Source organism: Meleagris gallopavo, chromosome 1, assembly GCF_000146605.3.
Source record: "Meleagris gallopavo isolate NT-WF06-2002-E0010 breed Aviagen turkey brand Nicholas breeding stock chromosome 1, Turkey_5.1, whole genome shotgun sequence".
Classification (NCBI taxonomy): domain Eukaryota; kingdom Metazoa; phylum Chordata; class Aves; order Galliformes; family Phasianidae; genus Meleagris; species Meleagris gallopavo.
This window is the reverse complement of record NC_015011.2, coordinates 29159091-29173485: the sequence shown is the minus strand read 5'-3', so window position 1 is coordinate 29173485 and position 14395 is coordinate 29159091. Positions and strand designations below refer to the sequence as shown.

Here is a 14395-nt window from a genome sequence, read left to right as displayed (position 1 = left end):
TGTCTCTTGTATCATTGCTGGTTTGAGGCCACTTCTAAATCCCTGCTTGCTTTTGGGCTTCTGAGGTGATCCTGGTGGCTAGTTCACCAGTTGCTACTAACCCTGTGTGCAACATACTCAGTGCTTTTCACATCTGCATTCACAACCCAGATCACATTTTCCGAGTAATGAGGTGGAGATCGGGGGACGAAGATGAGACTTGCTCCAACAACCTGCACCCAGTTGTTAGTTTAAAGTGGGGACGCATCTTCCTAGGAATAGATGCTCATGAAGTGCCAGTGCAGACCCCATATCTTTATTCTGTATCCATGTTTCCCCATCCCCAGGATTCAGCCCAGATGTCTCATTACAGCCTCTTATGGCAGGTTCATCACCTGCATCAGGGTTCACATCCTGCCTGTAATGTTTCTGCAGGGCATCTGTAACTGCATTATATGCCAGATCCCTTCTGCGTCAGATACTTAAAAATAACTCCACTGCCACTTGCTCTCTGGGTAGGTGGAGCTGAATCAAGCACGTCAAGCCTTACTAGCAGTCAATGGAGACCTGAAGTTGAATCAACTGTTAAGGCCATTGAAGATGAGCTGGGGTATCCAGCTCCTTTTTTTCTTACAGACTATCCCATATGCCAGTGTCTGGGGTCAATGAAAGCATCTCAGGTGTTGCTGATTTGTTGCTCACTGCACTGTGCTCTCAAGGGAGCTCAGAAAGATTTTTTTTCTTTTAATCTCCGGAATGGCTATTATCAGACACCTGTTTCTGAATTAGTTTTTCTCACATGCTGCATTCATGTATCACCTGGTGATGACAATATGACTAACAGTTCAGTAGTTAGCAGGGAAATGACTGGCCTCACTGCTGAAGGAGATTATTTCTGGTCTTCTGCCACCTGGACATCCTGCAGGACACTCAGGGGAAGACCTCATGTTTGCTTTCATGTGAGATCTAGAGGACAGATTACCTGGAGTGAGAAGCCAGAGTCAGAGGGTTTGCATGGGGTTTATTTTTTTATTATTGCTCCTAATGTCAAGACTTTGATTTAAGAAGGACAGTTTGTCCATGAACTATCCTCCTCTAGATGCAGTTGATTAATGTATCTCAGTCCCTTAATGAGTCAATGTATTTGCAGATGCAGCACCCATAGCATGTCTGTGTAGCTGGCTGCTGTCTGCATTCTGCTCCAGATCTTTATCGTATGGCTAAGTAATGAAGGCAGTAAGGCAAGAGGGATTTATTTTGTATATGTTTTGTAATCTATTGTAAATAATGAAAATAGCTGATACACAGATTAGCACTGATGGGCACTGGAAAGAAACCAGCCCCTCCAAAGTTAGGAGATAGGACTGGACATGTTCAGGCATAACCTACCCATACTGCTTTGAGCTGGCAAGACTGGAAGAGGCAGAATGTTGCCATGCCGTCTCCCTCTCTGTACCCAGTCACCCTTGGTAAACTGACCCCATTTTACATTCCATGAGGTGCAGTAATCACTGAGGATCTCACAGATGGCTCTCTGCCGTAGTTCAGAGTGTTTGTGCTGTCTATCTGAAACACCTGAGGCAGTGCTCTAAACAACTCACAGTCAATAGACCATTGCTTGGAAGTACTTATCTGTTGTGTTTGAGATGTTATCCTTGGTCTTCCTAAATGTCTTCTGGAGCTGAATTTTTTTCGCATTGGGCACTCTGTGTCTGTGAAAGCACCTTTGCAGATACACACCTGGATGTGTTCGTACATCTTCCTTTTTGAATGCCCTTAGACTCTCTCCGGTGTGTCCATGTCTTTCTTGTATTGGCGGATCCAGAACTGGATCCAGCATTACAGTTGCACTCCCACCAGTGCTAAATAGAGGGGAGGAATTGCTTCTTGACCTGCTGGCAATACTGTTAGCTCAGCCAAGAATACAATCTTGTGCCTGGTATAGACAAGAAATGGGGGCTTGCCTACATTTGCTAGGTTGAGGGAAGCCACCCAGTGCAGGAGGCACCAGGCAGCCCTGGCTGGCTTCCCTGCAGAGGAGCACAGAGCATTACATCTCACAGCATTAATGCTCACCACAGCTGGAAGGATTGGGGACACGCTTCTCCTTTAATTTGTTAGCAGTTTTAGTCCTGTTTCAGCTTCCCTGCTACTCTGCTCAACGTGATGTCAGGCTGCACGGCTACCAGGCTGTCCTACTGTCTGGTATATGGCATCAGAAACCTCTGAAATTGACCTGGATCAAATAACCTTCAGAAGACTGGATAGCTGTTTTGGGGCTCCTGAGTATAAATCATTGGTACAGACTGTTTTATAAATGTCCAGTCCATAAGCTGTGCTTTGCAGTCTCCTCGAAAGCATGTTCTGCAGGAGCTTAAGGGAAAAAGCATTTGCTCTGAAGAATGAGATGCAGGAGGAAAAGAGGAATGAGCTTGGCTGATGACCCCACAGCGTGGGCTGATAGTGCTGCTTCTGCAGAAGGGATTGCGCCAGCATCACAAGAGAGCATCTTCTCTGATGAGCTCAGTTGTCTCTGTGTCAGCATCCTTATGGAGTTGTCCTTCAGCTGGATGGTAGATGGCTCCTGCAGTCTGGAAGGGCATTGCAGAGGCACCTCGCTCCCTGGGACATCTAAGGTCTGCAGAGCAGATAAAGGTAAGAACATACAGCTGTTGTTGGTTTGGCAACCACTGAAACCCCTAGCCTTAACCCCTTTGTGCTGCAGCAGCAGATTGATGTACAGGGATAGGGACCTTGAACTAAGGTGAGAAAACCCACCTGCAGCTTGGCCTGTTCCAGTGCACCTGCTCTTAAGGTAGAGCCACAGCAGGACCCCGCTCACCATCACCATCAGGATGAGCAGCGCTACCAGTGCAGAGCAGGACGATGGAGAGCCTGTAGGGAGAACCCAGGTCAGGATCCCACTTCCAGCCAGCAACAGAGATGGGAGAAAATCTGGCACCAAACAGCCTCATACCTCAGCATTTCAGTGACCGAGAAAGGCTTTCCTTAGATTTTGTATTAACCCACAACTAATCCCTTTCTGATCCAGTTTGTGCTGCCTGTGATGCTGTGGTGCCTGCAGCACTGCACTAAGCCCTTTGGTTTGTACCCCACCTAAAATCATCTCCCTGAGTATCTGATAGGCAGTAGGCTTTGAGAAAGCTTTCACATTCCTCAGTCCTGCTGTGCTGATACCTTACAAGACCGTCATCGCCTCACTGGTGTTGTCGTCTTCATTATATGGAATCCAAGACTATACATAGAAAAGAAAGGCATACTTCTGACCCCATCCATCATTCCTTCTCTAACCTATTTCAGAAAAGCTGTCAGGGAGCACAGAGAGTCCTTGAGGGCTGAGAAATCTGAGCTGCAAGAGGAAGCTGGACAAACCGGCTTCTTCTAAGATCAGAAAAGCATCTCTGATGTTCCAACCAGTGATATTTGGATTCATTGTAGAAGACAAACAGTATCCACCAAGGGAAAGCTTGCTCTGACAAGCATGTGCCACGACCTTTATAGCTCTCCTTTTGAAGTCAAAGGGCAGCATCCACCCTTTGGGCTTCTCCCCCCTCCCCCCCTCCGCTTTACGCTTTATGCACTCACCTCTTGGCTCCGTGCATACCACACTGGCTGCCACGCGGTGCTGGCACAGCCCTGGGCCAACCTTGTTCTGCTGGCACTCCAGGAGGAGTGACTCGCCACCGCGGCATTGCAGCCCCTCCAGAAAGATGTAGTTGTGATCCTGGCTGACCTGGGTTCCTGCACTTTTAGGCTGTGCTGGTCCGCAGCCCAGCTGCTTGCAAACCACCTCTGCCTCCAACGAGCTCCAGCTTTTGTCGCAGATGCTGTACCAGGTGGCATTGTACCGAACCTCCACACGACCTGCACAGGGGCTTGAGCTGTCCTGCAGCCGCAGCTGCAAGGGGTTGGTGCCTGTAGGGAAGAGCAGAGGGTGTGATGTGGGCTCCTTACGCAGCAGGAGGACTGAGAGACTAAGGCATGTGCAAGATACATGTGCTTTGCATGCCCATGCACTCCAGCAGGTATGGACAGGGATGCAGTATGCTGCCTATGTGCTCATTGCATCTTTACCATGCATGAATTTCCCCTTGCAAAAGCATCCCTATCGTCTTACGCATCTGCACATAATGTGGAGCTGTGGGATCAAGTCAGAGCTGACTGCACCCCAGTGCAAGGAAAACTTGGCAGAACCTCTGTGTTCCTGAGCATGCTTCCAGCATCATCCCCGTGATCACCTGAGCACACCACTGCCGCATCTTCCTCGTGGTTGCAGTTATGGTTTCCCCAGTTATTCAGTCTGCACTGGGAGAGGCTGGCTTCAGTGCCACTGCACTCCACATCGTCCAGCCAGATGGGATCAGACCCTCTTCCGAAGTGAGCCTTGCCTGGAGCTGACGCCGCTGTCCCACAGCCCAGCTGCCGGCAAACCACCTTAGCGCTCCTTAAATTCCAGCTGTCATCACACACTGTTCCCCACTGCCTGTTGTGAAACACCTCCACTCTGCCAGCACAGCGATTCGGGCCATTCACCAACCGGATCTGCATTTCTTCCGTGGTGTTGGAGTCTTCTGCAAGGGGAGACGTGTGGTTTTCTGTTGAAGAGAAAATGAGGTATCTGTCACTTTGCATCGCTGAAAATAAAAAAAAAAGAAAGTACTAAGAGTTGCTAAGGTTCCCCCTGACTGGATGGAGGTGTGTTGTGGTTTAGCTAAGCACCAGACATGCTCACTCCCCCTCCCCTTCTCAGTGAGATGAGGGAGAGAATTGGGGAAAAAGCAAAGTAGAACATGTGGGTTGAGGTAAGAACTATTTACAAAGACAGAAAGTAGAGGGGGGGAAGAAAAAAAAAAAAAAAGGATATTGGCCTTGATAAATATATTTGTATGTAACAAGTACTGCACAAGCAATTGCCCACCACCCACCAACTGATGCCCAGTCAGTCCCGGAGCAATGGAAGGAAGCCTGATGAACTCCCACCTTTTTCACACTTTCCTTCTGAATGATTCCATACAGTATGGATTATCCCTTTGGCCAGTTGAGGTCAGCTGTCCTGGTTCTACCCTCTCCCAGCTCCTTGTGCCCCTCCAGCTCTTCATTGGTAGGAGTGTACAAGAAGCTAAGGAAACTAAAACATCCTTGACTCCGTACAGAACTTCTCAGCAACAACTAGAAATGACTGTGTGTTATCAGTATTTCTCCCTCAAAAAACAGCACTGTAGCAGACACTATGAAGAAAACCAGCTCTGTCTCAGCTCAAAATAAGACAAGGTTCAACCTCTCAACCCTTTCTGAGGAATTCATCTCACCTGGCTATGGAAGTAGGGTTCAGTTCCAGCTTCAGACCCTACAGTGTTGGTATCATCTCCATGCAATTATGTGAAGCAGACAAAAGTGCCAGTGGTTAGTAGAGGGAGTCAGACCCTCCAGGGAGCTGAGTTGAGATGAATGGCCAGACCAATGCTAGATTCACTTGGTGCCATCTGTGATTTCTATTTGTTGGTTATGAACTGAACATCTTGGCTTCCTCAGCCTGGCACGGGGTTCAATGCCTGCTTTGCACGGTGGCCTGGGCTGGACTGGAGATTAATCCAGCCAAGAAGAGATTGCCCTGTTTTGCAGAACTCAACTGACCTGAGCAAACCACGCCAGCATCTTCTCTGTGGTTGCAGTTATTCATTCCCCATGGACGGGCTTGGCACTGATGAAGGGCATCCTCGGTCCCAGCACAGTTCACATCATCCAGCCAGATATGCCCAGTGCCTTGACCAAAGCGAGCACCTCTGGGGGCTGACTCAGCCCTGCCGCAGTTCAGCTGTCGACACACCACAGTGGCAGCCTGGAGGTTCCAGCCATCATCGCACACCGTGCCCCACTGTCCATCATGCAGCACCTCCACTCTCCCAGCACAGCGGCTGGGGCCATTCACTAGGCGGATCTCTGCTGCCTCCGCTGTGATATTTTTGTCTAGAAGCAGAGGTGAGTAATGCAGTGTTTAGTGGAACAGCTATCCAGGGAAACTTTCTGGAAGTAGCAAGGGCAAGGTCATGGTGGATAGTAACCAGAGCGTAAACTTAGGGCAGATGCCTGGCCTTGGCAGAAGGGATGTTTGCAGTGACATGCACCAATGCCTATCTTCAGCTTTTTGACTCAATACCCTGTAGGGATGGAAATAAATTTCTTTCATGGTGCCTTACTCTTCCTCTAGGGTCCTGCAGGTCCCAGTCTCAGTGCAGTGCAAAGCACAAAAGGATATCAACCTCCTACACATTTAGCCACAAAAACTGAAGTTAGAACAAGTATAAAATTAATAAATGTGTGCCAAGGTGGGGAAGAAAACAGGTGAAAGGTCTAGAGGGCAAAACATATGAGTTCCCTTGGTTTGTTAAGCCAAGAGTAGACTGAGGAGAGGCCTCATGGCTGCCTGCAGCTTCCTCATGAAAGAAGAGCAGGGGCAGACGCTGATCTCTGCTCTCTGGTGACAGTGACAGGACCTGAGGGAATGGCATGGAGCTGCATCAGGGGGAGGGTCAGCTTGGGTGCTAGGAAAAGGTTCTTCACCAGAAGGTCATGAGCGCATGGCTTTTGGGTAAGGGAAATCCAACCCATGCTATTCAGGAGCCCCATATCTGTGAGTATAAGCATCACCTGAGCACACAACACCAGCATCTTCTTCATGTGTGCAGACGTTGACTCCCCAGGGTCTGGCCCTGCACTGTACAAGAGCATTTTCTCTCCCAGTGCAAGCAACTCTGTCCAGCCAGATGGGATCCACCCCTCGTCCAAAGGAAGCTTGTGTTGTGGCTGACAGCGCTTCCCCACAGCCCAACTGTCTGCACACCACCATGGCATCATTCATGTCCCAGCCATCATCACAAACAGTTCCCCACTGCTGGTTGTGAAACACCTCGACTCTACCAGAACAGCGATGAGGGCCATTCACCAGGCGAAGAGTTGATGTGTCATCTGACAAAATGTGGTGGGGAGACCATGCATCAATACTAGGTGGGGAAAAACATCCAAGGGAGAGCTTGACCGCCATCTGCCTCAGCATCTGCAGGAGTGAGGTGCCCACCTGTTTGTAGTATGCAGACACCTTCATGTTTAAAGGATGATCCTTTGGAACCATTCAGGTGGCTGAGCTCTGGAACAGGTTGCCCAGAGTGTTTGTGGATACTCCATCCCTTGAGGAGTTCAAGGCCAGGTTGTACAGGGTCCTGGGCAACCTGATTAGTGGGTGGCAACCCTACCCATGGTAGAGGGCTGGAACTGGATGGTCCAACATCCCTTCCAACTCAAGCAGTTCTGTGATTCTATGATTCCATGAAAAGCCTCCAGAATATGGGCAACCTACTCTTAGTGGACCTACCTGAGTGGTCCGGTCGGACCACGTAACTTCCAGAGGTCTCTTCCAACCTCAACCGTTATGTGTGATTCTGTGATTCAGTGCCCTTTGAGATCCTGCTGCCTTTTAGGTTGTGCAGGGACAACTTAGAGAGGGAATTCACTCTAAGACTCTCTCTTTACATTATTTACATTGTTATGGGTATCACAATGGAAAAAAGAACTGTCACTGTACTTTTCTTGCACCATCCTACTCTAGTCCTCCCTAGGTATGTTGCGTATCAACCTGTCTCCAACAGTGTGGCATCCATAGCTCACCTGAGCATTCCACGCCGGCATCATCCATGTGGGTGCACAGTTGGATTCCCCATGGAGACGACAAGCATTCTGAAATGGAACTTTCTGTCCCGATGCAGGACACTCTGTTCATCCAGATGGGATCTGACCCTTGGCCAAAGTGAGCCTGGACAGGAGCCGAGAGAGCAATGCCACAGCCCAGCTGCCGGCACACCACTATGGCGTCATTCATGTCCCAGCCGTTGCCACACACGGTCCCCCATCTCTCGTTCTGAAACACCTCCAACCTCCCGGCACAGCGATGTGGACCATTCACCAGCCGCACTTTGGCTGTAATCTCTAATCGTGAGTCTGAAAATGTGATAGGGGTGATAAACCCTCTAGGAAAATCCTGCAATCCTCTCTCAACCCCTCAAAAATACACAGATATAGGACTGGCCTGCTGCAGCATCACCATGAAGGCAGTAAGATGCAGGACAGAACCCGTCACCAACTTGACCCCAGTGGTGCCCTGTTTTGCAGAACTCAACTGACCTGAGCAAACCACGCCAGCATCTTCTCTGTGGTTGCAGTTATTCATTCCCCATGGACGGGCTCGGCACTGGTGAAGGGCATCCTCGGTCCCAGCACAGTTCACATCATCCAGCCAGATATGCCCAGTGCCTTGACCAAAGCGAGCACCGCTGGGGGCTGACTCAGCCCTGCCACAGTTCAGCTGTCGACACACCACAGTGGCAGCTTGGAGGTTCCAGCCATCATCGCACACCGTGCCCCACTGTCCATCATGCAGCACCTCTATTCTGCCAGCGCAGCGGTTGGGGCCACTCACTAGCCGCAGGGAGTTGGTTTTTGAGGTGTCTGTCACTGAAAACACAACCTGGGATAAGCCCTTGGAGAAATTCATGCCTGTCCCTACCTCCATGATTCCCAGCTTTGTCTTTTTCCCTGAGTAGGGAAAACTGAACTTGGTGTGCAGTTCACTCCATGGATGTACACAGCAGTAGGACAGTCCAGGCAGCTATTTCTGGGCTGCATCCTGTCTTGCTCAGCTGGAATCATAGGTCCCATCCTTTAAGATGAATTCATCCTTTAGGGGCAAAGATGTTGGGCTTGGAGTTAATTACAACCCAGGTTTGGAGTTAGTCATGACGTTGGGCATAGTGATGATCATTGGATATTAGAACTGCAGAATTATGGGATCATAGTATCATAGAACCATAAGAATCACAGAATCATAGAACCATAAGAACTGTAGAACCATGAGAATCATAGAATCACAAAACCACAAGAATCGTAGAACCACAAGAATCATAAAACCATAAGAATCATAAAATCACAAAACCATAAGAATCATAAAACCGTAAGACCCGAAGAACCATAAGAATCATAAAACCATAAGAATCATAAAACCGTAAGAACCGAAGAACCACAAGAATCATAAAACCATAAGAATCATAGAACCATAAGAATTGTAGAATCCTAAGAATTGTAGGATCATGATTCATAGTCATAGAATTATGGAATCATAGAATCACTGAATGTTTGGGGTTGGAAGGACCCTCAAATATCATGTAGTCCAACATCCTTGCCATAAACAGGAACATGTCTCACTAGAGGAAGTTGCTCAAAGCCCTATCCAAACTGACTTTAAACACTTCCAGGGATAGGGCATCCACAGCTTCTCTGAGCAACCTGTTCCAGTGCCTTACCACTCCCATCATGAAAAATGTCTTCCTTATATCCCATCTAAATCTCCCCTCTTAGTTTAAATCCATTGCTACTTGTCCTGCCACTGCAGTCCCTGGGGAAAAAAAAAAGAAGAAAAGAAAAGAAAAGAAAAAAAAAAGTTTGTCTGTCTTCTGAGCCTCCTTTATGTATTAACAGGCTGCAGTGCAGTTGCCATGGAGCCTTCCAAGCTGAACAGCCTCAATTCTGTCAGCCTTTTGTTGTAGGCTAGACACCAGCCCTCTGAGCATCCTTGTGATCTTCTCTAGACTCTCTCAGGTCCATGTACTTCTTGTGCTGGCGACTCCAGACCTGGATGCAGCACTGTAGGTGGTCTCACAGGAGCATAGTAGCGGGGGACAATCCCTTCCCTCGCCCTGCTGACCACATTTCTTGATATGCAGCCCAGGATACAACTGCCTTTCTGAGCTACAAGCACACACTGCTGGCTCAAATCCAGAGCAGGTCCTGCCCCTGTAGGGAGCAGTCCTGTGAATCCTGGCAGTGGAGCAAGAGAGCCCTTGCATTGCCTCCAGGAGTGCAGAGCCTTCTATGAACTCCAAGATCCTTGAACACAGTGCTGACCCCTGTAATGCCATGTGTTGCAGGACTTACCTAAGCAGACCACACCAGCATCTTCTCTGTGGTTGCAGTTATTCTGTCCCCATAGACGGGCTTGGCAATGAGGGAGTGCATCCTCGATCCCAGTGCAGCTCACGTCATCCAACCAGATGTACCCAGTGCCTTGCCCAAAGTAAGCCCTGCCCGGGGCCGACAGCACTGTTCCGCAGCCCAACTGCCTGCAGACCACCTTGGCGTCGTTCAGGTCCCAGCCATCATCGCACACTGTCCCCCACTGCCCGTTGTGCAGGACCTCCACTCTCCCGGCGCAGCGGCTGGGACCATTCACCAGCCGTACATCAGCTGAGCTCAAGTTTCCTGCATTTGCAGACACCCCAAGGAAATTCATGCAGGCATGATTGCAGAAAACCTCCTTCAGTCCCATCCCATCTCATCTGCATGCATCCCACATAAACAGCAGGGTAGCACCTGCACTAGAACATTAAAGACAAAAGGATTTTCCATGGCTAGGCACTGCTGATTAATCACAGGAGTAAACCCCAGATTTTGCCAGGTGTGAAATTTGGCTGAGAGATGCTGCATGGGGGTTTCAAGAGCAGGAGATGCAAATGGGAGAGGTCTGCAAAAGGAGCATGCCTAAGTCTGCCCCATGCAACACATTCCCTCTGGAGAGAGCCATAAGATTGTTTTGGCTTAGAGAAGACCCGTAAACATCGTCTAGTCCCATGCAGGGACATCTTTCTCTGGAGCAATTTGCTCAAAGCTGAATCCAACCAAACTGGACGTTTCTAATGATGGGGCATCCACAACTTCACTGGACAACTTGTTCCTGTGTCTCACCACCCTCAACATAACAAAATTCCTTCCTTTCATCCCACCTAAATCTACTCTCTTTTAGTTTAGAACCATTGCCCTTCGTCCCATCACTACAAGCCCTGGTAAAATGTCTTTCTCAGTCCTTCTTATAAGCCCTGCCCCCTGACAACCCCAAGTCTCACCTGAGCACACCACACCAGCATCTTCTCCATGATGGCAGTTGTGGACACCCCAGGTCTTAGCTGCGCACTGTGAGATATCATTTTCCTCCCCTGTGCAGCGTACTTCATCCAGCCAGATGCGGCTGTGCCCCCACCCAAATCGAGCCGATCCCGGGGCTGACAGTGCAGTCCCACATCCCAGCTGCCGACACACCACCGCCGCATCATTCATGTCCCAGTTGTCATCGCAGACTGTCCCCCACTCATTGTTGTAAAACACCTCTACCCTCCCAGCACACTCACTCAAACCATCCACCAGCCGAAGTGTGGAAATATTGGAAGTTCCTGAGCCTGAAAAACACGCGGGAATAGGCATTATAAAGGTTATGCTCATATAGCATAAAATCTAATGAGCTGGAGAAGGATGAACATCCCTGTAGTCTGTCTAGGTGGTGTTGCTGCAGTAAGCTGCATGATCTAGGTTTACTTGATGGTTGTCTACTTCTTGGACTAGAGGAAATGGCAAAAGACATTTTTCTATTTGTTGTTTGTGCTTTCCTGACTGCTGACCACCACACTGATCTATCCATTGAGGTTTCTCTCCCAAGACAAGTATTAGATAGCTACAAGTGTGTATCATATCATCCTGGCATATCCCAGTGCATCTTTCCATATTTATCCTCATGACCTGGCATTTAGCAGCACTGGAAGTCATTCTGTGTGTTCTTAACCCAGGGTGGGGAGCTGGTGCATCTGCTGCCAACCAACGAAGCATTGTTTTACTCTCCTGCTACCACTCCAGGAAGACTGCAGGTGCTTTTCCCCAGGAAAAAATTGAACACCCCTGGACATCTTCAGACACTAAGGTGTGTCTTAAGGTGCTGCTTTTTCCTGCTGCTCATGTCCCATTCTCCACATTTGTCTATGTGTCCAGTAGCTTTCTTTTTTAACACAGTTTCCACCAGTCTGAGAAGTCCTGGACACGAGAACTATAGGCCAGCTTGCCCTCATCCTGTTCCCAACCCTCAGCTTACAGGACGGGGCTTGATCCATCTGCAAAGAAAGCACTCAGTGATGATTACCTGAGCACACAACACCAGCATCTTCCAAATGGCTGCAACTATGGAGTCCTTTAGGCTTGACTGGGCATTCAGTGAGGGTAGCTTCTGTCCCAAAACATCTCACCCCTTCTAGCCAGATGGGGCCAGACCCTCGCCCAAATGAAGACATCCTCAGAGCTGACACCGCCGTTCCACAGTCCAGCTGCCGGCACACCACATTGGCATCATTCAGATCCCAGCCATCATGGCACACGGTCCCCCACTGCTGACTGTGAAACACCTCCACCCGTCCAGAGCAGCGGTGTGGGCCATTCGCCAGCCGTATGGCTTCTGGGCTCCGCAGATCTACATCTGAAAATATAATCAGTGTGAGAATAGATCCTGGCCAGGAATTCCTGCCTGTCCGGTTGCCAGTAACATTGTGGATCTCTCCATCCTGCGATCTTGCAAGTATTCTTGCATTGTACTTTTGCTAATGCCACACATGCATGCATGAACAATCTTTGGATCAAGAGTGTTTTGCCCATGCCCTACATACTGGCCAAGTCCTTGCCACGTATTTGAAACTGAAGTCATGCTTTATGGGAAAAGATCAAATCTGGAGTCTTTAGACTGTAAATACACAGGTGCTGAGATGCTTGGGAGTGCTACATCCACAGCACCTTATGCACCAGCAGCACGCACAGCCTTAGCAGCATGAAAAGAATTCATCTTCTCCTCAGCATGCATGCTGAGATGTCAGTGTCAATCACAGCAGATGGGTGAGGACTGTAGTGAAACAATCTGCTTATGCCACATGAAGTGTCTGCTTCACTGGTAGCTCCAGCTAATTCTCCACTATCCTTTATGGAGGATCCATGCACAAGGTGCAAGCTGGCACATGTTTTTTTTCATGCTTCCCCTCTCCTGTTTCTGAGTCTGCCAATAAGAAAGGCTGGATATTACTGAGGGTGCAACCCTGATAGAAGCACAGATGTTTCCTGCGCGCCTCACATGGTGCTCAAAGAGGACAGTTTCTGTCCCAGTTTGCCAGACGAGGCCATATCTTTACCCAAGGTGAACTGCAGCAGGTAGTGCAAAGGAAAACACAGCTGATCGATGCAGAGAGCCACCAATCACTCAGATAAAGGTATTGCACAAAAGCAGCCCTCTGCCTGCCCGCAATACATGCACCCTTTCCCTGTTTCATTTATGCCAAGAGTGAGCGTGCTGCTTGGGAGAAGAGGAGAAAGACGTTAATTACTGAAGGTGCAAGGAATAGTATGGCAAAGAGAAGGGACTTCCCAGGAATGTATAGTTGCATGGCTGAGGAACAGTGACTGGAAAAATACAAGCAGAGTAGCTGCCTGGACTTACAGGCCTGCAGCATCAGGACTCCTTGTGTTTTCTCCCAGGCAACAAGTGACAGGACAAGAGGAAATAACTTTAAGTTGTACCAACGAAGATTGAGTTTGGATATTAGAAAAAATTTCTCTACTGAAAGGGTTGTGAAGCACTGTAACATGCTGCCCAGGGAAGGAGTTGAGTCTCCATCCCTGGAGGTATTTAAAAGATGGAGTAGATGCAAAGCTCAAGAACAGAGTTTAGTGGTAGACTTGGAAGTGCTAGGCTAACGCTTGGACCTGATAACCTTGGAGATCTTTTCCAACCTGAACTATTCTATGATTTCATGATGGCCCCTTGAAGAAAGCCTGCGTCTTACAGGTTTGAGATTTCTGGGGATCCCAGGTTTGGGATTTGCCTTCTGTAATCCCCCTAAAAGGAAAACATTTTGCGCTCCCTGGTGAGTCTGTAGAAACAAGCAGTGCTTCAGACAAGGTAAGGAAGAGTTGAATGGTGAATTTACAAGCAGCATGACCTCCTAAGGAGAGGGCTGATACCTGACTCACCAACACTGACCTACAGCCTCAGAGCACACGACACTTGCATATCCCTTGGACTTGCAGCTGTGGGCTCCCCAAAGCTTGACTTTGCATTCAAAGAGGGCTCGCTCCATCCCTATGCACTCCACGGCATCAACCCAGGTCAGATAAGGTCCTTCCCCAAATCTGGAAAAGCTTGAGGCAGAGCGTGCTGCCCCACAGCCCAGCTGCCTGCAAACCACATAAGCTTCAGCAAGGTCCCAGCCATCAGCACAAACAGTTCCCCAGCGCTGGTCATGAAAAACTTCAAGCCTTCCAGAGCATTTATCAAAGCCATTCACAAGGCGGAGATCTGCTAGGTCAGAAATGCCTGATCCTGCAACATCAGAAAGAATAAACATGTAAGAGGACACCTTCTGTTCTGTGAAACCTTGAGCTACCAGAAATGCATTTGCACAAGAGGCTGAACAGCTTTGAGGGTCAAGGATGCACTAACAGTGAGAGATAGGGAAGACTTTTAGATATGATACCAATTAGCTGGAAAAAA

General features: G+C 48.8%; 1 protein-coding gene across 5 annotated transcripts; it reads right to left on the bottom strand.

Annotated features, from left to right (window-relative positions):
* Positions 1-1215: 1215 nt before the first annotated feature.
* LOC100551033 (deleted in malignant brain tumors 1 protein-like) lies at positions 1216-14372 on the bottom strand. Of its 5 annotated transcripts, XM_010707122.3 has the most exons (12): positions 13886-14372; positions 12008-12337; positions 10947-11276; positions 9982-10305; positions 8176-8505; positions 7663-7992; positions 6649-6966; positions 5635-5967; positions 4239-4595; positions 3586-3915; positions 2758-2874; positions 1216-2617 (listed from the first exon to the last, which is right to left on the bottom strand). In XM_010707122.3, exons 1-12 carry the CDS (start codon positions 14247-14249, stop codon positions 2475-2477), a joined length of 3606 nt encoding a protein of 1201 aa, XP_010705424.1. In that variant the 5' UTR covers positions 14250-14372; the 3' UTR covers positions 1216-2474. The 5 variants fall into 5 exon arrangements, with proteins under 5 accessions (XP_010705424.1, XP_010705427.1, XP_010705440.1 ...); XM_010707125.3 differs by lacking the exon at positions 6649-6966 and having other exon boundaries at positions 13886-14370; XM_010707138.3 differs by lacking the exons at positions 5635-5967; positions 6649-6966 and having other exon boundaries at positions 13886-14371.
* Between the last annotated feature and the right edge of the window lie 23 nt (positions 14373-14395).